At 46.5% G+C, this 24264-nt stretch overlaps 1 protein-coding gene across 5 annotated transcripts in view; it reads right to left on the bottom strand.

The window, feature by feature from the left end:
* The window catches only part of znf423 (zinc finger protein 423), a 291640-nt gene that overhangs the window by 142802 nt on the left and 124574 nt on the right, over positions 1 to 24264 (bottom strand). For 3 of the 5 annotated variants that reach the window (XM_056282729.1, XM_056282730.1, XM_056282732.1), the window contains exons 7-18: positions 24130 to 24205; positions 22706 to 22983; positions 22207 to 22490; positions 21448 to 21822; positions 20999 to 21180; positions 19908 to 20447; positions 18925 to 19075; positions 17655 to 18230; positions 17085 to 17269; positions 15183 to 15616; positions 13734 to 13947; positions 9165 to 9249 (exon numbers count right to left, since the gene is read on the bottom strand). In XM_056282729.1, coding sequence (XP_056138704.1) covers positions 9165 to 9249; positions 13734 to 13947; positions 15183 to 15616; positions 17085 to 17269; positions 17655 to 18230; positions 18925 to 19075; positions 19908 to 20447; positions 20999 to 21180; positions 21448 to 21822; positions 22207 to 22490; positions 22706 to 22983; positions 24130 to 24205 — 3380 coding nt within the window. Of the gene's footprint in view, positions 1 to 530; positions 565 to 9164; positions 9250 to 13733; positions 13948 to 15182; positions 15617 to 17084; positions 17270 to 17654; positions 18231 to 18924; positions 19076 to 19907; positions 20448 to 20998; positions 21181 to 21447; positions 21823 to 22206; positions 22491 to 22705; positions 22984 to 24129; positions 24206 to 24264 lie in introns of those variants that run through there. The other 2 variants (XM_056282733.1, XM_056282731.1) reach the window with 2 other exon arrangements.

The following is a 24264-nucleotide window of genomic DNA, read 5'->3' as shown; positions in this document are numbered from 1 at the left end:
GGGCTGGAGCAGCGACCGGGATGGCTTGGAAGTGTGGGGTAATTGGCCAAGTGCAATTGGGGAGAAAAAGGGGGGGAGAAATCCACAAAACAAAAAACAAAAACAAAAATAAATATTGATTTACATATTGTGTGTTTGGTATAAAGTGGTGAATAGCCGTTCAATACTGACGGGTATACCTTGTGTGCAGATATTCAATACTGACGGGTATAGCTTATGTGCAGATATTGCTGAGTGGTCTGACTGCATCACCATACGTGCAGCCTGTGGAAAAACTGAGGTAAAAATCTGTTCAATTCCAACAGTTTCCTGTCATTCCCGTTTTTTCTGAAGCCTCTTATGACCTTCTGCTCCCTCTCCCCCCTTTTTTCCCCTCTGACCTCTCCTGCCCCCTGCTCCTCCCATGACATCACTGTGCCCAGCCAAACAAATAAATAAATGCCTGCATTCTCTCCTCATCTCTCCATTTTCTTCCTCTTCTGTCTTGCAATGCTCCTTCACTCGACTCCCCCATGCAGTGTGCCCCTCTCCCCTGTGCTCAGCAGTGTCGGGGCCAAGATGACTCTGAATGCACACAGCACGGTGATTACACACCAGTACACAGACACAGACACAGACACAGACACACACACACACACACACACACACACACACACACACACAAACACACAAAGATACAAACCCATATGTACACACACGAAGAAAAACACACACAGACCCCCTACAAATTAGCAGTGGGGTTTCTGTCAGAAATAGGAGCTTAGACTCAATGATAATGGAAAACCAATGAAATTTATTTTTTCGTGTGTGTGTGTGTGTGTGTGTGTGGAGGGGGTACTGAGAGGATATAAATTCATAGTCACATAGAAAATTTTCTTCTTTGTTTGTAAAGTGATACCAGGAGAAAATGGCTCACAAATTCCTCACAATAGAGCACTATTTGATATTACACCCTGTGGATTTCACTTTGCCTGAGTTTTATTGTCATTATACAATGTAATAATACACACATGTTGGTAACACGTATATAACCATATTTAAATATATTTTTTATACTATATGTATGTACACTCACTGGCCACTTTATTAGGTACACCTTGCTAGTACCGGGTTGGACCCCCTTTTGCCTTCAGAACTGCCTTAATCCTTCGTGGCATAGATTCAACAAGGTACTAGAAACATTCCTCAGAGAGTTTGGTCCATATGGACATGATAGCATCACGCAGTTGCTGCAGATTTGTCGGCTGCACATCCATGATGCGAATCTCGCGGTCCACCACATCCCAAAGGTGCTCTATTGGATTGAGATCTGGTGACTGTGGAGGCCATTTGAGTACAGTGAACTCATTGTCATGTTCAAGAAACCAGTCTGAGATGATTCGAGCTTTATGACATGGCACATTATCCTGCTGGAAGTAGCCATCAGAAGATGGGAACACTGTGGTCATAAAGAGATGGACATGGTCAGCAACAATACTCAGGTAGGCTGTGGCGTTGACACGATGCTCAATTGGTACTAAGGGGCCCAAAGTGTGCCAAGAAAATATCCCCCACACCATTACACCACCACCACCAGCCTGAGCCGTTGATACAAGGCAGGATGGATCCATGCTTTCATGTTGTTGACGCCAAATTCTGACCCTACCATCCGAATGTCGCAGCAGAAATCGAGACTCATCAGACCAGGCAACGTTTCTCCAATCTTCTATTGTCCAATTTTGGTGAGCCTGTGCGAATTGTAGCCTCAGTTTCTTGTTCTTAGCTGACAGGAGTGGCACCCGGTGTGATCTTCTGCTGCTGTAGCCCATCCGCCTCAAGGTTCGACGTGTTGTGCGTTCAGAGATGCTCTTCTGCATACCTCGGTTGTAATGAGTGGTTATTTGAGTTACTGTTGCCTTTCTATCAGCTCGAACCAGTCTGGCCATTCTCCTCTGACCTCTGGCATCAACAAGGCATTTTCGCCCACAGAACTGCCGCTCACTGGACATTTTCTCTTTTTCGGACCATTCTCTGTAAACCCTAGAGATGGTTGTGCGTGAAAATCCCAGTAGATCAGCAGTTTCTGAAATACTCAGACCAGCCCGTCTGGCACCAACAACCATGCCACGTTCAAAGTCACTTAAATCACCTTTCTTCCCCATTCTGATGCTCAGTTTGAACTGCAGCAGATCGTCTTGACCATGTCTACATGCCTAAATGCATTGAGTTGTTGCCATGTGATTGGCTGATTAGAAATTTGCGTTAACGAGCAGTTGGACAGATGTGCCTAATAAAGTGGCCGGTGAGTGTATATATGTATGTATGTGTGTTTATATATATATATATAAATATGTATGTGTATATATATACACACACACACACACACAGACACACACACACACACAGACACACACACACACACACACACACACACACACACACACACACACACACACACACACACACACACACACACACACACACACACACACACACACACACTCATAAGAATGCATGATTTAAGGTGTGTGATGTACATTTGAGTAGAAGGGATCACATACACACACAATTCTCGAAGGCCAAGCTACTAACCCCAGGCAAAAATGGATTACTCCACTCCTCTCTCCCTCCTCAGTGTGTGGGAGAGATGGACTGGGGCTATGTATGTCTGTGTGTTTATGTGGATGCACAGGCTAGTGAGAGAAAAAATATGTTGAGAATGTGAAATGTTAACAGTGCCAACGTGCCAGCAGATGTGTGATGTGGATTCATCGATTAGGCATTTCCTGGTGGTTGCAAAACTGGTTGGAGTTGGGCACTCAGAGAACTGTGTCAATAGTAACTAAAGCAGTTAACCCTTGAATGTACAATCCACCCACAAGAGAAACCAAACTGAGGGGGGGAATTCAAATCTTTCAGCCATTTGCTACAGACAACCTTCTTCCCCCTTCTAGCTGTTTCTATACCTCCTCTCTCACTCTCATTGTGTGTCTTACTCTCTCGCCCCTGGTCTCCGCTGGTAGAACTGGGCATTGGCCACCTAGAGCTCTAATTAATCCGAGTGTCGTGTTCGGCCCAAGGCCAGCAGGAGCATTGACTGAGTACATTGTCATAGCTAATCAGGAAACTGGGTAAAGACACCACCACTGGAAAAGCCTCGATTTCTGTTGTTACACAACTCAGCATTTGTGCAAACTGTTTTTAACAACCACTAACCATGCCACAGTACAGAAAAATCCAGAATAAATGTCAGAATAAACTCAAAACTAGAAAAATAGACTCGGCCCTGTTTCGAGGAGATGCATTCGTGACGGATTAAGGCTGAAAAGCATCAGAGGTCTTCTTATTGTTAAATAGAGCCCTGCCACAATAATAAAAGCTTCTTCTTTTTTTTTACGTTTTTGGAATTTTCCCCCCTTTTTTCCCTAATTGTATCCAGCCAATTGCCCCATTTTTCCAAGCTGTCCAGGTCGCTGCTCCACCCCCTCTGCTGATCCGGGGAGGGCTGCAAACTACCACATGCCTCCTCTGATACATGTGGAGTTGCCAGCCGCTTCTTTTCACCTGTAAGTGAGGAGTTCTGCCAGGGGGACGTAGCGCGTGGGAGGATTACCCTATTCCCCCAAGTTCCCCCTCCCCCCTAAACAGGCACCCTTACTGACCATTGGAGGTGCTAGTGCAGCGACCAGGACACATACCAACATCCGGCTTCCCACCCACAGACACAGCCAATTGTGTCTCTAGGGATGCCCGACCAAGCTGGAGGTAACACGGGGATTCGAACCAGCGATCTCGGTGTTGGTAGGTAACAGAATAGACCGCCACGCTATCCGGACGCCCCCATCAGAGGTCTTCTTAATGTTAAATAGATGCCTACCACAATAATAAAAGCAAGAGTGTCATGGTCCTCCTGCTGTTGTCATTCTACTGATAACCCCATTACCAAAGAGCACCTTTCTGTCAGTGATACTTTAACCTTTGTGCATCCCAGCAGTGCTCCCTATTCTTGCTTTTCTTTCTTTGTTTTTCATAAATCAAACCAGTGAATTTGAAGTGGACTGAGCAAACCAGCGAGACAGAGGAGAAAATGATGGAGAAGGACAGGCAGGCAAAGAGAAGCAGGCCAAGAGAGTGAAACAGAACTAGAAATACATGAGAAACGACAGACAGACGCAAACCATTAGGTGAAAGCAATAATGAGGAAATGATAAAAAAGCTCTTTTCTGAGCTCTCCCTTTTTTCTTACCACCATTGCCCCCCCACCCCCTCAATTCCCCAACTCCCAGACCCTTTCCCTTCCTCCATTACGTCCTTGCCTCTTTGTTGCAGGGGTATTTGCCAGAAATGAAATATTAAGAACTGGGCAAGTGCTTAAAAATAATCTGCCTCAATTTCATAATTAATCTGCACTCGCTTCTCACACAATTAGCACGTTAATTAACCCAAAACTTCCTCCAACATAAGGTGTGTGTGTGTGTGTGTGTGTGTGTGTGTGTGTGTGTGTGTGTGTGTGTGTGTGTGTGTGTGTGTGTGGGCGTAGTGGTTGGATAGAAAAGGTTGATAATTGATGGTTGGTGGAGAAAGAGAGGAGGACTAAGGGGGAGAGGGTAGGAGAGGAAGTTGCAGAGTCTGGTGTATATTTATAGCGAGAGAGCGAGAGAGCGAGAGAGAGAGAAAGAGAGAGAAAGAGAGAGAAAGAGAGAGAGCGAGCCCATCGTAATCTAGAAGTAAGTGAGCAGCAGCAACAGCAAGATCATAAACGACACACTGTATGTCTCAGGGTGGGGGAGAGGGAGAGAAATGAGAGGAGGTCAGACAGAGGGCTAAGACAGGTGCAGGAGAGAGGAGGTCAAAGATGCAGAGAGGAGGACATAAAACAAGACCAGATCGAAACCTAGTTTAGGGCTGGACCGTGTTTGGTCAATGTTTGAAATTGTGGCTAATGTGTGACAGGGCGAGTCAGTGGCAGTGTCTATATTGTGAATTCCTGGATGTTAAATGTTCACTGCAGTTCTCCACTAACATGTGTTGTTAAAGTGTCCTGAAGTAGCATATCACGTGACATGGTTAAGCTACATTCAAGTAAAAACATAAAAAGGTTATGAATGCAGTTGCAACAACAATACTTTCCACTCATATCTTGGGATGTTTGATTTGAAAGAGAACTTAATTTAATTACCTATTCTGTTACCCCCCCCTTCATCTGTTTCTATCTGCAGATGTCTCTCGTTTTTCTAAGACTCACTCTGTATTGACAGGCAAATTCAAAATGAATGGATTGCAGCCGCTGATGGCAACATGAATTGCCCAGCACTTGCAACCTCTATCTGCCCCATCCCCAAGGTCCGATTCACAAAAGATGTTGCGCCAATTACATTACAGCACAAACATGCCCATAAAGATTTGCAGCTGACTGCAATTATCCATGTGGCAAAGTATAAATGGTGGCTTTGTGCCAAAAACACAGTAGCATAGCGAGAGTTGTTAGACCTGGCAACCTGTATTTGCGAATGATTTCGGTCTCGGTTAAATCACTGAGGGGCGTCCGGGTGGTGTGACAGTCTATTCCGTTGCCTACCAACACAGGGATCGCCGGTTTGAATCTCTGTTTAACCGCCGGCTTGGTTGGGTGTCCTTACAGAGACAATTGGCTGTGTCTGTGGGTGGGAAGCCAGACGTGGGTATGTGTCCTGATCGCTGCACTAGCGCCTCCTCTGGTCGGTCGGGGCACCTGTTTGGGGGGGAGGGGGAACTGGGGAGAATAGCGTGATCCCCCCATGCGCTTCATCCCCCTGGCGAAACTCCTCACTTTCAGGTGAAAAGAAGCGGCTGGCGACTCCACATGTATCAGAGGAGGCATGTGGTAGTCTGCAGGCCTCCCCAGATCAGCAGAGGGGGTGGAGCAGTGACCGGGATGGCTCAGAAGAGTGGGGTAATTGGCCGGGTACAATTGGGAAGAAAAGGGAGAAAACTCCAAAAAAAAAAAAATCTAATCACTAAGTGATATTCATCTCATCATCTCATCTCGTTATCAGCTGCTCCTCCAGGGTCGGGTCGCAGTGGCAGCAAGCTAAGTAGGGCACTGAAATATCCACTCACGAGCACGCCTTGCATGATGATGCCGTCGCCTCACAACAATCACTGCTGCCATGTTCACTGGAAAGTCTGGGCGTCAGTTACCAACAACTCTCTGAAGACGCCAATAATTCTCACTCAAACTGCATGTGGCTATTTGTGAATTGGACTTGTTTTTGCTATTAGGCTCATATGCATAGAAAGGGGCCAAATTTGCGCCAAGTGTATGTTTATTACCTAACTTAAATACCAGAGCACCGAGACATTATTTGCTTGGCAGCACAGTTAGGGGTGCATTTCACCCTTTGCAGGAGCTTTGAGAATTATACGCTGTCTGTTTGTCTTATTTGTGCAGGTTTAGCTGCCGCAAAAGCAACGCAATCCTTTTGTGAATTCACCAGTGAGTGTTTTGTCAGAGTGGTTGTTACCCCCCCCCCTTTTTTTTCCCTCTCAATTGTACTTGGCCAATTACCCCACTCTTCTGAGCCAACCCGGTCGCTGCTCCAGCCCCTCTGCTGATCAGGGGAGGGCTGCCTCCTCCGGTACATGTGAAGTTGCCAGCTGCTTCTTTTCACCTGACAGTAAAGAGTTTCACCAGGGGGACGTAGCGCATGGGAGGATCACGCTATTCCCTCCAGTTCCCCCTCCTCTCTGAACAGGCGCCCCGACTGACCAGAGGAGGCACTAGTGCAGCGACACATACCCACATCCGGCTTCCCACCCACAGACATAGCCAATTGTGTCTGTAGGGACGCCTGACCAAGCTGGAGATAACATGGGGATTCGAACCGCAGATCCCCGTGTTGGTAGGTAACAGAATAGACTGCCACACCACCCGGACGCCCCATGTGGGGTGCTTTAACTGTGTGCTCTCTCTCATGCCTCTCAGCACTCAGCCAACCAGTTGTATAACTTTAGTGATGTTGTTGGTCACCTGATCCAGTGGTCCAATCATGTTAAACATGATCAGTCAGTCAGTTACTCAAAATGTGGTCAGTCAGTCAGTCATCCAGTCATTCAGGGATATCCACTTTTGTAAGTGCTGGCCCACTGGACAGTCCAGCCAAGAAAGAAAAGAGAGCCGGGAAAGGTCTCAGTCATGCAGCTGATGGGGGCAGACAGAGAGAGAGACAAACAAGGAAGAGAAATACTAGACTAAACGACTCTAGAAAGTACACTTTGCGCGAGAGTTTTCTGTGTGCATGCAATTGTGTGAATACGCGTGTGTACATACAGTAAGTGTTGTGCATCCAGGGGTTAAAAGTTACTTTGGCTGTATTTTGATCTCGGTTCGCTCCTCTGTGAGTCTCCAGACGTTACTTGCCAACTCAGAGCCACCAACACACACATACACACACACATACACACACACGCAGCAGCCAAAATATGCATCAGTGACTCTGGGATCGGCTGTCAGGTCTGGCAAGAGGCTGGGGGGAGGTCGTCGCAGTGACAAGCGTTTGTTTCCTGGAACGCCTTGCAGGTCTGCCTTGTTAATTTCCATGACGACAGGGTTGCTAAGGCAGCAAATTAGTGGTGAGTGGACTAAAAAACAGCCATGAGGGAAGCTCACAAAAGAACTCAGATTTGTAACTAACTACAAGGGACGTTTTTAAGCCAAACACATACATCAGAAGACATGTCCTCACACACACAAACACACATGCATACACACAAAAGCAGACAGGTGTTGTGTCTTTTTGCTTCTATTGTACTAATTGTCCATGTTGGGAATAAAAAAAAGGGTAAAAAAAAACAACCAAACAATAATGACCCAACGTTGATACAGAGGCACTGGATTTTTCATGTTACTTCCTATGAAAACCACCAGGCCAATCTGATGTTGTGGTCATAAAAGTCCACGTGACAGACAGACGATATGCCCATTGGCCAACTGACATATTTAAGCAACTTCTCAGTGATACAAAAGTCATGTACAAATACGCAGGGTATTACTCGAGATAATAAAAGTTCTGAAAGCCACACGCCATAAGTGATAAAAAATCCAATTTAAAGCATAATGATGACCTGTAACTCACAGCATGTTAACTTTCCTCCACATTTCACAAGAGAACTGTGTGTGTGTGTGTGTGTGTGTGTGTGTGTGTGTCATGACATCCTCATGACTCAGGTAGATTCAGTGTAACTTCTGTTATCCAAAAGTCCATCCATCCACCCATTATCCAAACTGCTTATCCTGCTTTCAGGGTCACGGGGATGCTGGAGCCTATCCCAGCATTTATTGCACGGCAGGCAGGGAGACACCATGGACAGGCCGCCAGGCTATCACAGGGCCCAAAGACACACACACATTCACACCTAGGGACAATTTAGTACAGCCGATTCACCTGACCTACATGTCTTTGGACTGTGGGAGGAAACCGGAGCCTCCGGAGGAAACCCATGCAGACATGGGGAGAACATGCAAACTAACTCCACACAGAGGATAACCCGGGACGACCCCCAAGGTTGGACTACTCTGAGGCTCGAACCCAGGACCTTATTGCTTTGAGGCAACCACGTTAACCACTGCACCACCGTGCCACCCCAAAAGGGAATATCTGAATAGATGCATTACATTTTAGCAAGATTTTGACATGAAAATACTAAACGTCCACCGCATGCCTAGTTTTTTTCTCCATGATCCACAGTGGAGGCTAAAAATACTGTTTGTATTCCTTCTACAGACAGTTTCTCTGTGCCTGCCCTCGAACGCTCAGCCAAGTGGTAAATGGCAATACAGCTGGCCTGGGTAACACACACAAACTACACATATGCACACACGCAGAGGGTATCAGTAACAATATTGTGTTTATACTGTGGGAAAGAAAGCCAAGGTAAGACTGCACATGAGCATCACCATGTGTTGTGCTTTGTTTTTGTTTTTGTTTTTTTCCAAAAGAGACAGAACCAAAATGTCATTCATTGGCAGTCATTAGAGAAATGACACCAAAACCAACATTACCATTGCTGCGCGTGCACACACACACACACACACACACACACACACACACACACACACACACACACACACACACACACACACACACACACACACACACACACACACACACACACACAGAAGACTTGAAAAGCTGGGTTTGACTCACCAATCATGTGATTAGCGACATGGATCTGGATCTCTCTCTCTGTCTCGAACGTCATTTGGCATTTAATACACTGGTAGGTTTTTTTCTGTGTGGGGGGGGGCAGAAAAACACACAAGAAGTCATCCGGCATTTGAAACAAAGTAAGGTATATTTTTATTGGATGGAAAGCAAACACAAACACACACACACACATACACGCACATGTACTTGCAAATCTATAGTTGTGGGGCCCCCTTATTGACTACATTCATTTCCTAGCCCTTAACCCTAACCTTAACCAAGCAAACTACATACCTAACCCGAACCCTTACCCTGACCTTAACCTAACCCTAATTCTAACCTTAACCCTAAAAACAAGTCCTAACCCTTACATAGACCCTTTTACTTGTGGGGTCCCATAAAATGGCCCCACAAGGTAGGCGGTTTCTGGTTTTTCTATCCTAATGGGGACCAAACATCCCCATTAGGATAGAAAAACATGGTACACACACACACACACACACACACACACACACACACACACACACACACACACACACACACACACACACACACGTGGGTGAGTTTTCTGCTGGGGTGCCCAAACATAAACCATGTAAACTTAAAGCAGTACTGATAATATCCATTATCTGCTCCATTATATATGGAGAAATGATGTACTAAAATCTCCTTTGCAAAAGAAATGCAACGCCCATAATGACTTTCACTAATCTACCACCAAAAGCCTTCAGAGACTTTGTGAGAATGAGTGTGGTCACACACTGTATGTACACTGTGGGCCTGCTGCAGAGGGGAGCAGAGAAACGAAAAGGAGGGAGAAGGTTCATGGAAAGAAGAATGTGGTGCAGTGGGGTGTCAGCCAACTACCCTAAGTTAGCCTACATGACTTGGGGTAGATAGAGTAAATGGCATCCACGACACAAACGAAGAAGCGCACGGGACAGGGGGACAGCAGAGACACGGACCCCAGTAAATCTCTCCCCGACTGTGTGCGATTTTAAATGGTTTTTCTCCCCAATTGTACTTGGCCAATTACCCCACTCTTCCGAGCCATCTAGGTTGTTGCTCCACCCCTCTGCCGATCCGGGGAGGGCTGCAGACTACCACAAGCCTCCTCCGATACATGTGGAGTCACCAGCCGCTTCTTTTCACCTGACAGTGAGGAGTTTCACCAGGGGGACGTAGCACATGGGAGGATCACGCTATTCCCCCCAGTCCCCGCCCCCGAACAGGCAGCCCGACCCGACCAGAGGAGGTGCTAGTGCAGCGACCAGGACACATACCCCCATCCGGCTTCCCACCCGCAGACACAGCCAATCATGTCTGCATGGACGCCTGACCAAGCCAGAGATAACACAAGGATTCGAACCGGCGAGCCCTGTGTTGGTAGGCAATGGAATAGACCGCCACGCTACCTGGACGCCCATCCTCAGTGTTTTTATCAGTCTTTGTTTTAATAAACGGGCTGCTGAGCCCTCAAGAGCCATCGTTGTCCGTGTTTGTGTGTCGCTGAGCCCGGCTGTAGCTCAGCCTTGCCACAATGTGACAAAGAGAACTCGACAGAAAGAAACAATGAAACGGGGGGGGGGGGGGCAAAGGTACAAGAGAGACAGAGAGAAACAGAAGCAAGTAAAAGACAGAAATACAGGGGGGTAGGGGATGTGAGAGAAATAAAAAAGGAAAGAGATACAGAGGGAGGACAGGCTCTGCTTACCCATTCACAGCACACGGTGATCACTCATGCACAAACACATACAAAATACACAAAGGCCCCTCTTCCACTATCTCTGCTACCTTCAGCCTGCTAGAATGAGCATGCTCGCACGCACACGCACGCACACGCACGCACATACACACACACACACACACACACAAAGTTCTGACTTTGTCTGCTTTGTGCTGTTAGACTTAGCAGAAACAAAGGTGCAGGTAAGACAGACGGTCCCTTGGAACTGCCTCATACACACAAACACACACACACACACACACACACACACACCGGCATGCAGCAGGTCCAGGGGAGTCTGACTGTCAATATCAAGTAGAGCGAACCGCTCCCACAATGCCTCAGCACGCCCCTGCCAGAGGACCCAATGGGGCTCAGCTGGCACACGCGCACATAACACACGTAATAACACAGTCTCCCAACCACACAAGCAACACACGCTTAGAGTCACTAAAGGGAGGGGGCACACAAAGCTCACAGACACACACAAGTGCACATGCAGAAGCAGAAACATGAAAACGGTACAAATCATATCTACATAACACATCTACACAGCATGTACATGCGTATTCACACACACACACACACACACACACACACACACACACACACACACACACACACACACACACACACACACACAGGTCTGTAATAATCTCTCCAGAAATACCCTTTTTAAGAGGATCTCCTACGAAATGTTTTTGCATCCTAGCAAATGACTTTACATCTATGCTGCAGTTTATCTGATGCGCAGGAGAAAGGCTCTTCTAAGAAAGAGGTTTTTCCTGGACTCACCAACCAAGGCCACACCAAGGCAGGATCAGTCTCTTGGTTATTATGTCAATGCAGTGTGGATTAGGGGGCACAACATTCCCCTTAATCCTCATCAAGGCAGACTGCAAATACACTGCTCAAAAAAATAAAGGGAACACCTAAAAACACAATATAGACCTCGATGAATGAAATATTTCAGCTGAAAATCTTTATTTATTAGACAGAGGAATGTGTTTAGAGCAAAATAACCTAAGAATGATCAATGGAAATCAAAATCATTAGCCCATTAAGGTCTGGATTCAGAATCATACTCAAAATCAAAGTGGAAAATGAGAACATAGGCTGATCCAACTTCTGTGGAAATTCTTCAAGACGATTCAAAATGAGGCTCAGTAGTGTGTGTGGCCTCCACGTGCCTGTATGCACTCCCTACAACGTCTGGGCATGCTCCTGATGAGACGACGGATGGTCTCCTGAGGGATCTCCTCCCAGACCTGGATCAGGGCATCGGTCAACTCCTGGACAGTCTGTGGTGCGACATCGCGTTGGCAGATGGTACGAGACATGATGTCCCAGAGGTGCTCGATTGGATTCAGGTCTGGGGGAACGTGCAGGCCAGTCCATAGCATCAATGCCCTCGACATACAGGAACTGCTGACACACTCTGGCCACATGAGGACGAGCATTGTCATGCATGAGCAGGAACCCAGGGCCCACTGCACCAGCATATGGTCTGACAATGGGTCTGAGGATCTCATCCCGGTACCTAATGGCAGTCATGGTACCTCTGGCTAGCACGTAGAGGTCTGTCCGGCCCTCCAAGGATATGCCTCCCCAGACCATCACTGGCCCACCACCAAACCGGTCATGCTGGAGGATGTTGCAGGCAGCAGAACGTTCTCCACAGCGTCTCCAGATTCTCTCACGCCTGTCACATGTGTTCAGTGTGAACCTGCTCTCATCTGTGAAGAGCACAGGGCGCCAATGGCGAATCTGCCAACCAAGATGTTCTCTGGCAAAGGTCAATCGGGCTGCACGGTGTTGGGCTGTGAGCACAGGCCCCAATTGTGGACGTCGGGCCCTCATACCATCCTCATGCATTCTGTTTCTCACTGTTTGAGCAGAAACCTGCACATTAGTGGCCTGTTGAAGGTCGTTTTGTAGGGCTCCGGCAGTGCTCCTCCTGTTCCTCCTTGCACAAAGGACCAAATAGCGGTCCTGCTGCGGGGTTGTTGTCCTCCTGCGGCCCCCTCCACGTCTCCTGGTGTACTGGCCTGTCTCCTGGTACCTCCTCCATGCTCTGGACACTGTGCTGGGGGACACATCAAATCTTCTTGCCACAGCACGCATTGATGTGCCATCCTGGATGAGCTGCACTACCTGAGCAACTTCTGTAGGTTGCAGATACCGCCTCATGCCACCTCTAGTGGTGAGGGCACTAGCAAAATGAAAAACTAACCAAAGATCGGCCAGAAAAGATGAGGACAGGCAAATGGTCTGTGGCCACCACCTGCAAATCCATTCCTTTTATAGGGGTTGTCTTGCAAATTGTCTAATTTCCACCTGGTGGAAATTAGACAATTTACCAACAGGTGAAATTGATTCACAAATCAGTGTTGCTTCCTAACTGGACAGGTTGATATCTCAAAAGTGTGATTGACTTGGAGCTACATTGCATTGCTTATGTGTTCCCTTTATTTTTTTGAGCAGTGTACATTTATTGTACTCTAACAGTAATACTAATAAATATCACATTTCTGTTGCTAAATTGAGTACATTATATTTGGAATAACAACACAATGCACATGAACAGGGCTTAATTGTGTTTTCTGTGTTTGTGCATATGCAGAGTTTTTATGGATTATCTGTACTATTTGAGTATTCTCTCATTTATCGCCACACAACACTATTTCATTCAGATATCATTCCCTCCTACCTCACCTTGTACTGAAACATTGCCACGTGTCTATAGTGCTGGTTACAGGACTTTCAGATATTTACAAATATTCAAGGGTCCAAATATTAAAGAGTCTCCCCCACCCCCCAACCAACCCTCCATTCTTCCTCACCTTGGGTGCAGGTGATGCCTCAGCCTTCTTCCCCGCCATGCTGGTTTCAGGACTGATCTCGGGATGGTCTGTCTGGACATGGCTCTCTAAGTCCTCCAGGCTCTCAAATTTCACCCCACACTCCGGACACCGAAGTCCAGCTGCAGCCTTCTCTGCCTGGACTTCCCCCGGCGTGGCAGCACCTCCCTGGCTGGGGCTTTGGCCATTGGTGCCCCTGATCAAACAGAGTTTATCAGTTAAACAGTATTAGGTTTTTTGTTTTGTCTGGTAGTTGATTGAGTTAACGTTTGTTCTTCATAGCAGTAACGGTTTTGTCCATGTATGCATGCCAGTGTGTGCATGTGTGTTTTATAGAAAAATGCTGAGCCCACTTCTCACATCTTTCACAACAACAGGTTACACATTTCTTGGTGGCTTAACGAGTGGGGTCCATTTTTTTGTGTTTTTTTTTTGTTTTTAGTTTTTGGGCTTTTTCCCCACTTTTTTTTCTCCCCAATTGTACTTGGCCAATTACCCTACTCTTCCGAGCCATCCCAGTTGCTGCTCCACCCCCTCTGCCAAGCTGGGGAGGGCTGCAGACTACCACATGCCTCCTCCGATACATGTGGAGTCGCCAGCCGCTTCTTTTCACCTGACAGGAGGCGTTTCAACAGGGGGACGTAGTGCGTGGGAGGATCACGCTATCCCCCCCAAACAGGCAACCCGACCGACCAGAGGTGCTAGTGCAGCGACCAGGACCACATCTGGCTTCCCACCGGCAGACAAGGCTAACTGTGTCTGTAGGGACGCCCAACCTAGCCAGAGGTAACATGGGGATTTGAACTGGCGATCCCCGTGTTTTGAGGTTTTCACACCATTCTGTGGCTTTCCAGTAGTGTTCCCTATGTATTCAAATCTGAAAATTAAAATTTTGTTTGAAGTATGTCTGTTTTAGCATCAATATGCTATTTTCCTAAGCCCTTCTAAAAACTATGACCCATGTGACTTGACGTAGGTTTCTACACTTCCTTTTCACACTTTCCTCACTCTCCCTGCTTATACTGTCAGGGAACTGCATGTATGGGTGTGTGTGTGTGTGTAGGGGGTGGGGGTTGAGGGAGGGGAAGCTCGGGCATCATTGCTAACTCTCATCACTGCTTTTTGCTAACGGCTGAGTGGGATTTTCCATTTGTACAACCCGGAAAAGAACGCAGATGGTGTTGCCATTTAAACAAGGTACTACGGTTGAGCCAAAAATAATGATGCAATGAATGGACAAAAAAGATGTGGTAAGAGAGCCGACCCTATCTGATGGAAGTAAGGCTCAATATCTGGTTTGATATTTGTATGGTCACCAAAAACAGTGTTGAAAAACGTGCTAACAAAGTCTGTTCTCATTGCTGAAAGAAATGTCAGCATTTTATTTAGGCAACGGGTAGCCCACATAAGAGAGAAAAAACAATAGCCTACCTGCTCATGCAGCCAGCACAGAGGCCATATGGCAGGCCGTTGACATCCAGCTTCACCAGTTCCCCTTTGTTCTTGAACTCCTTGAGACACAAGGCACATTTATAGTGCTTGTATTGCTGCAGCTGCCCGTTGGGAGATGTGGAGGCCGATCTGTTCCCGCCTCCTCCTCCTCCTCCAGTTCCGCCATTCCCACCTCCCCCTCCAACTCCTGCTAGCGTGGAGCTGGTGGAGAGCTTCTGCATGTGGAAGGTGCCGTGGATCTTCAGCTCCAGTGTGGAGGTGACGGTCTGCATGCAGACGACACAGCGGAAGCCGGTGAGGGAGTTGCGGAGGTCTGGGTGCATCTGGCAGTGTTCGATAAACTCCTCCTCGCTCTGCAGGGGCATCTTGCAGATCCGACAGGTCCCTGTGTCAAGGCTCTTACTGTGGGTTACCTGGAGAGTTGGGTTATCGACACGAGATATCAGTAATAATGAAAAATAGACACACACCGACACACAGACACAGAGGCAGACACACACAAAATATGGTCACCCGAAAGTCTTAACAGTCTCTGAATTACGCTTAAAATAAGATTAACATTATCATTACCATCAAGGACTTCCATTTAAAAATTACTTTAAGACTGAACATGCAGAAATTCAAACAATATAATTTACTCCTCCCCATTATGCAACATGCAATTTTAACCTCTGAACAGTTGGTGATAACAGTGATTTCTTTATATGTTTATTTATTAGGATACCCATTAGCTGTGCCCTAAAGCACAGCTAGTCTTCCTGGGGTCCACATGTAAAAACATATATGAATAAAACACTGATGACCATTGCAGAAATGAGCTGTTATTTCATGAACGTGTTACAGTGTCTGTGATAACCGACTACAGCCGCATTGCACCTTCTACTGTTTTTTGTTTTTTTGTTTTTGGGGGCGGGGGGTTCCCCCTTTTTCTCCCCAATCATACCTGGCCAATTATCCCACTTTTCCGAGCCATCCCGGTCACTGCTGCACCTCCTCTGCCAATCCGGGGAGGGCTGCAGACTACTACATGCCTCCTCCGATACATGTGGAGTCGCCAGCCGCTTCTTTTCACCTGACAGTGAGGAGTTTTGCCAGGGGGACGGAGCGCATGGAAGGGTCACACTATTCCCCTCAGTTTCCCCTACCCCCTGAACAGGCACCCCGACTGACCAGAGGAGGCGCTAGTGCAGCGACCAAGACACATACCCACATCTGGCTTCCACTCCGCAGACACAGCCGACTGTGTCTGTAGGGACACCCGGCCAAGCCAGGGTAACATGGGGATTCGGACCATGGATCCCCGTGTTGGTAGGCAATGGAATAGACTGCTATGCACCCACCTTCTGTTTTACCATTTCTAATATGTTTTTTAACGTGCTTGCCTTTTCCTGTAGTGTGCTGTCAAATTGCCTCTCAAGGGACAATTTGTGTGTGTGTGTGTGTCTGTGTGTGTGTGTGTGTGTGTGTGTGTGTGTGTGTGTGTGTGTGTGTGTGTGTGTTTAAATATTCTGATTTAAATTCAGGATGCCCAAAGAGACTTCATGATCAAAAGAGAGTGGCAGGTATACAGACATTGATGCTTACACAAGAAAGCAGCAGACATTTAAGGAAAAAACATTTAGTAAACACAGGAGAGAGACAAACTGTGTGTACACAAACTGTTGTGTTGTTATACCTTTGAGGCCTTTCCAATTACTACATTCTTACCTCACTGCTACCATTCAGCTGCTCACGTCTAAACGTAGCCAAGCTCAAATCCATGCTATTCTAAATGGATCTCTGAATTAATCACAGTCTGAGATTTCTAGCGGAGATTTTTACAAAGTACACATGCACAAAACACACACACAAACCGACAGGAGACCATATATTTAAAAGGACCTTGTGTTCAGTGAGCGTTAGCAGAGAGGGGAAACGCTCGCCACAGATGGGGCACATGTAGTGTTTGGCCGGCCCACGGTGCGTCTGGGCGTGCTCACGAAGGCCGTTCTCAGAGAAGAAGGTTCTGGAGCACACGTTGCACTTGTGGTTCCCTTTGATAAAGTCGGCCTTCTTCTTACGAGAACCTAACATATATAATCATCATAATCATTACGTTTATTATTATCGCCATTACAGTTACTGCATACGTAGCATAATTGCATAGTAAAATTATATAATACGTTCAAAATGTTAATTCGTTTGAGCTCTTCTCTGAGCACAATCTTGGAAAAAAACGTTTCTTCCTTTACCTTTCCACCTACACATTTCATGCAACCTCTACAGTTTCATAGCCATTGGTATCAATTACAAATGCCAAAATACTAACAGTACATTTTCAAGTAAGACTTGCGAGCTAGGATTTTCCCTGTTAATCAGCAAGTTAAGTAAGACAGAGTGCTACCATATATCCAAATAACCCTTTCATGAAACCAAAACGAGCATGATGACTGACAAGGAAGCAGCCATTACCTGCATCATCCTCTCCCGGTCGGATGTTGTGGTCTCGTAGGCGGTGATTCTGCAGCAGTGACTCCATGGTGTAAGCCGCTCCACATATGTCGCAAGCGTACATGGGCTCCGAGTTGTCCACTTCCTCCTCCCCGCCGCTCGCCTCGTGGCTGTTGACTGTGTCTCCACCTTGGCCTCCTCCTCCTCCCACAACCCCACTCTTCAGCAGGATATTCTGGAGGTCAGCCTGTTCGGCAGCTACCACCGTCGACCTCTCCACTCCACCCAGGCCTCCTCCAGTACCTCCATTTCCCCCAGCTCCTCCGCCCCCTCCCCGCTTGGAGGAATGCGGGACCCCATTGGGCGTCCCATTATGGCTCCCTCCACTGCCTGCACCTCCCCCGTTACCGGTGATGATCCCGCCATCGAAGACACAGTGTTTCTCCCTTAGGTGCCTCTCCAGGAGCGTGATGGCGTGGAAGGCTTTTCCGCAGAACCGGCAGTTGAACTTCTTGCTGTGTGTGGTGATGTGGCACTGGAGCTCCACCTCTGTCCCAAACGTCTCCCCACAGAAGATGCACTTCCGTGGTTTAAGCCCTGTGTGACAGGAACCGAAATTCTCCATTTTTCAAATAATGAACCAAAAAATAAACATCATGAGACCTGGGTTTACGAAGGCCATCCAAAATTCACTGGAGATTTTCAAATTCAAATCATTTCAGTGAGACGGTTGCAGGCAGCAGTGGTTAGTTGTCAGTTTTCTTCTTTTTTCTGTCTTTTTTGGAAAACCTGTAACCGCTGTAATCTGCTCAATAAATCTATCGCTCTCCATTTCTCACTTACACCTAAAATTGATGCTAATGAAGACATTTCAGATGATCCTGGCTCTTCCCTTGGATGAAGTCCGCCTCTTTTTCAAGAGAATTAAATATGTGTAATCATCACTGTCATCATTTTACTTTTGTCAGTAATAATCATTACAATTATCTATGTACCATATAGCACAGCACACAATATATGCATGAAATCTCAAATTGTTTTTTTTCATTTGAAAGAATATTCTTAAAAAATTCACCACAACTAACTGTATAGGCATATGGTGTCAGGTAGCTTAATGCTGATTTCACAGCACTTATGTATTTACTTTCAAGCCGATGGACTTGTAAGCACTGGGGAAGGCTTTTTTTTCTCTCTCTAAAACACCAGTGTTCTTGAGATGAAACCCATCATTTTCCTTTGCTACCCTCACTTTTCTACTGCCTGCTGTCAGGGAAGGGGGAGGGGGTCTTACCTGTGCCGAGCCCCCCGGCCAGAGCTGAGCTTTGGCCCAGGTGGTTGTGTTTAACGTGGAGCTGGAGGTCTGTCTCCTTCCTGAAGTCCCAGGTACAGGCTGTGCAGCGAAACATCTTCTTCTCGTTGCTGTGCTTCACCGCCAGGTGCACCTGGATAACCACAGGGAGAGGAATGGGGAATTGTTGACATGGTGGTCTGAATTACAAGACTGTAGAGTCATTTTTACACATCACATACCACCTTCCTTCATTCTGAATAAGAAGGAGTGAAGGAAGGGATAAAGAGACAAAGAAGCGAGTAAAAGAAAGAAGCTTTAAATGAGAATAAATATAAAGTGAACGGTGCAGACAAAACTACATAATTAGTTGGTGTCTTGTTTTTATCCTCTTTGGAAATAAGTTTTCCATTATCCAAGTCGCTTATTCTAAATAGGGTCGCAGGGATGCTGAAGCCTATCCCAGCAGTCATTGGGAGGCAGGCAGGGAGACAACCTGAACAGGCCATCACAGGGCCAACACACACACACACACACACACACACACACACACACACACACACACAGATTCACAGCTAGGGACAATTTAGTACGGCCGATTCACCTGACCTACATGTCTTTGGACTGTGAGAGGAAACCCATGCAAACACGGGGAGAACATGCAAACTCCACACAGAGGACGACCCAGGATGACCCCCCCCCAGGTTGGAATACCCCGGGGTTCGAACCCAGGACCTTCTTGCTGTGAGGTGACCACACTAATCACTGCACCACCAGTTTTAATATAATCAAATAGATGGTATACATACAACGGGAAAGAAAAAGAAAAACACCATCAAACAAACCAATAAACAAAGATTTGTTTTTTCATTCTTTATCTATCGTCTGGTGTTTTTTATAAGACTGCCCAGCTTAACCTGGAGACAAATGTGGAAGGAAAAGCAAGCAGGAAAGAACAAGCCCCACAAAGCACATTTCCCATTCACCTGTATGGACACCTTGGAGTCAAACACCTCCTGACAGAGAGTACAGTGGTACAGGACAAAGGTGTGCATGTCCAGCAGGTGTTTCTGCAGGTCATCTACCGAGGAGAACTGTTTATCACAACTCTCGCACACATACTGGGTGGACGTGGTGGTGTAGTGCACCGTCAGATGTTGCAGCAATGCCTCCTGAGTTTCAAAGTCCTCCTTGTTGCATTGGGGGCAGGATTGGCGCCTTAGTAGCATCTCTAGGTGGGACTTGAGATGGGTTTGGAAACCCTCGAAGCTTGTGAAGCGCAGGTCACACTGGTTGCATGGGTAATCCCCGTTGGACCCAGCAGCAGGAGTGGAGTCCCCTCCCAACCTGTGGCGCTTCGGGGAGGAGATCTCTACATCAGAGGAGGCGGGGCTTAGGTCAGCGACCTTGGCCTGGCGCTTGTTGTTGGCCAACGGAATGTTCTTGTGGTTCTCCTTGATATGCTTAGTGAGCTTGAGGAGTGAGCCGAAGATGGGAGAGTTGGTGCAGTAAGGACAGGAGTAAACCTGCACAGGGACAATGATATCAATTTGTACTGTTTTAAGATTTTAATGGGCTTCCTTTTAATTGAATAGTGAGATATACTATGGTATACTTAAGAACAGTGACAGAAAAGATGGGGCAAAAACCCATGATAAGACACGTGCAAAATAGCAGATACAAATATCTAGTGATGAATAAGTCACCAGTACTGCTTATTCATTTGATTCCTGTTACTGAAGGCTGCCCAGCAACAATGAGTTTTTGAACTCAAAGCAGGAGTTAAATTTAAAGAAAAATATTTTATTTCATGTGTATTATATTCATTGTTGCCTTAACACATGTAGTCTAGTACTCAATTTGCTTTATCATTTGTGCATTTATTCGTACCTTTGCAAATTCAGATGGAGGTTTTCTGATTGACTTGTGAAAATAGTACAACGCATATATTTATTTGTATATTGAGCTGGTACAATAAGTTTGAATATTTCAATTTGCATTTACTTTATTTTCAGTTCTGTTCAGTTCCACTCAACTTCAAAGATCAATTCAGAACATATTGACACTTGAATATCACCTCCATGAAGGACTGGGATGCAGCCTGCAGCACAGGGGACTCTAGTTTGGCCACAGTTCCTCCAGATGCAGCTCCCCCCCCTGCAACAGAGCTACAGTGGGTCTGCTGGATGTGCTCTGTCAATGAAGACTCTGTCAGGAAGCCCATAGAGCACTGATTGCAGAAGAATGCATGGTTCCCTTCTAAAAGAAATGAAATAAAAAATAAAAAAAGCAATCATATGACAGCAAGTTGATTGTATATGGTGGTTGTTGCCGATGCGGTTTATGCGCAGGTTATCTGACAATAACGTAGGCGAGTTTGTTTTATTTGAATGCGGGTAGTTACTGAACAAACAACACAATTATTTTAGGCAAAACTGGTGACAGGGTACAGCTATAAGCCAAATTACAGTTTCAATGTAAGCTGGTGTGCAGCAGCCATTGCACATTACTATTACAAAACCACACCTAATGTGGTAGATCCAGCCACAATCCCTCCAGGGAGGCAGTGAGACACTCTGATGTGTTCCTGCAAAGAGTTGATGTCTCCAAACATATCCGGGCAGTAGTTACAGTGGAACGCCGACACATTGGTGAACTGCAGCAGGGGGAAAGCAGCAGCTGCTCCTACAGCGCCGACACTGGCCCGGTGGGCTTTGCGCACATGCTCGTTAAGGTTGTAGAGCGTAGGCAGGGTGTCCAAGCAGAGCTGACAGGTGTGGCTCTGCTGGGGCTTGTCTGCATGGATGGTCTTCAGGTGGATCTCCAACACAGCCAGGCTATGGAAGTCCCTCTTAGAGCAATAGGGACAAGAGTAGGTCACTTTGCCCCACCCCCCTCCACCTGCACAGAGAGATGGACAGATACGCATGTCACTTAGGTACTTGGAAATCATATCTCAATTATTAGACCAAGGCTGTACTCAAAAGAGGCTTATGCCTGGGATCAATGAAGTGGCCAAGTCCCCCTCCTCTTGAACCACAGGTGTGGCTCCACAGGCCCATATTTGGATTCTGTAAACATTTTCTCTCGTGTGTTTTTGCTGTTATCTGCATTGCTTCAGTCCTACTGGCTCAATAAATACCAAAATCTAGAAAAATGCTGAAAGGACTCCTTCCTTTCCTTTTCACAAAAAAATAATAAAATAAAATCCATTATCAATAGTCACATACTGATAAACTGAACACAGAACAAGTCTCTCCTAAAAGATTGAGTAGACCATCATACCTCCACCATGATGACCTAGGCTTAGACCCAACTCTTCTCCAGCATCATTAGCTTTCCTACGTCCTCGCTCACTACCCTGACTGGGTTTCAGGGTAGAGTCAGGTGTGGAGCCTCTCTCCAGGCTGGCGCTGGAGTCTGGAGTGGCTGAGCTCATAGACGCCACACTGCCCAGGGCCGGGTCGGGGCTGGCAGCACTGTGGTTGGAAGAATCAGGCTGACGGTGGCTGTCCAGGTGGCAGTAGACGTCTTCCACAGAGGGGAACTGCTCTGAACAAACGGGGCATCTGGAGATGCAGAGGGAACAATCCAATACAGGTGAGCCATTTCCCAGCTTGGATCACGTCACATTAGCCAAGTAATTAAAGAATTAGACAAGCATCAATTGTTTATTACACGGACCACTCCCCACCCAGTGTCAAAGTAAATCAAGGCCTTCAGACTCCTGTAGCACAACCAAAAATGTATCTCAAAAGCATTTAAAAGATAACCCCTGTAGTACTTGTGTTTGCGGTTGGCATGCTGCGTTTCGATATGCGTGAGCAGTGAGGCTTCGTCTAGGAAGATCTCAGGACAGTGGATACACTGCAGGTCGGCTCGGTCAGACAGCTGGGGGTGTCTGGTCAGGACGTGTTTCTCCAGCTCATCTGTCTGACTAAATGTCTCTTCGCAGTAATCACACATATACAAGTCCTGCTCCAGCTCGCCCTCTCCTCCTCCCTTTTTCCCTCCATCCCTCTCAGACCTCAGGGCTAGGTGCTCCCTGTTCTTGCGGTGAGCCTGCAAGAGGTAGAAAGTAGTGAAGACAGGAAGCAATGCAATGCAAGCACATTCACACCAAGAAGCCTGTATCTGAACAATGAATTTGTCCTTTGCTCTTGACCATGCTAATAATTTGCTGCTTCGAGAGAGTTATGTATATTTACATTTTCTCTTTTAGCATACACTTTTATCCAGACCGAGTTAAAGGAGAGTCAGCCATTAGCAGATATATTTGTGACTAAACCTACTGGCATTTCTAGTAACCATATCATAGCCAAGAAGAATGTGTCACATGTCAAGAGCATATTCTACTACTAGTAAGAATTCAAACTGCCAATTAGCTGAACAATACCACAGGTCAGTATCATAGACATATTAAAACCAACACTGCATGTCAAGTGCATACTGTACGAGAGCACAAGTAGATCACCGACAGTGACATATGTGATAGCAGTAGATTTGAATTAAAAATTAGATGGATAATGCCACAAATTAATGTCACGGTCATGCTTTAAGACTATCCATGGATTAAGGTAGGCCTGGAAAAAGAACATTTTGAGCATTTGTTATCAAAAACTTCCATTTATTCTTCCAATTACCCCACTCCTCCGAGCCATCCTGGTCGCTGCTCCACCCCCTCTGTCAATCCGGGGAGGGCTGCAGACTACCACATGCCTCCTCTGATACATGTGGAGTCGCCAGCCACTTCTTTTCACCTGATAGTGAGGAGTTTTACCAGGGGGATGTAGCGCGTGGTATTCCCCCCAGTCCCCCCCCCGAACAGGCGCCCGACCAACCAGAGGAGGCGCTAGTGCAGCAACCAGGACACATACCCACATCTGGCTTCCCACCTCCAGACAGCCAATTGTGTCTGTAGGGATGCCCGACCAATCCGGAGGTAATATGGGGATTCGAACTGGCGATCCCCATATTGGTAGGCAACAGAATAGGCCGCTATGCTACCCCGACGCCCTCCTTCCTATTATTCGTATGTATTAATGTTTGTTATGTGACATCAAATCTTGATAAATTTGTTTGGTTTTGAATAGGACATCTGTAATTTAGTCTATAAAAGAGTTTACACAAGTACAAGAACAAAAAGCAGCCATAGATTTGCAGCATGTTATAATAGCAATAATGAAAGACAGTAAACATGTAACATACCTGCATGTGGCTCTGCAGAGATGAGGTTGAGGAGAAGCCACGTTTACACACACTGCACTTAAATGGTTTGCTGGAGCTAGGGGAGAGGGGACGGGATGGAAAAAGGGGTTAAACCTAACTAATCTAATGGATATA

Source organism: Lampris incognitus, chromosome 6 (genome assembly GCF_029633865.1).
Source record: "Lampris incognitus isolate fLamInc1 chromosome 6, fLamInc1.hap2, whole genome shotgun sequence".
Lineage (NCBI taxonomy): Eukaryota > Metazoa > Chordata > Actinopteri > Lampriformes > Lampridae > Lampris > Lampris incognitus.
Note: the sequence above shows the minus strand (reverse complement) of the source record. Positions and strands in the feature narration are given on the sequence as shown.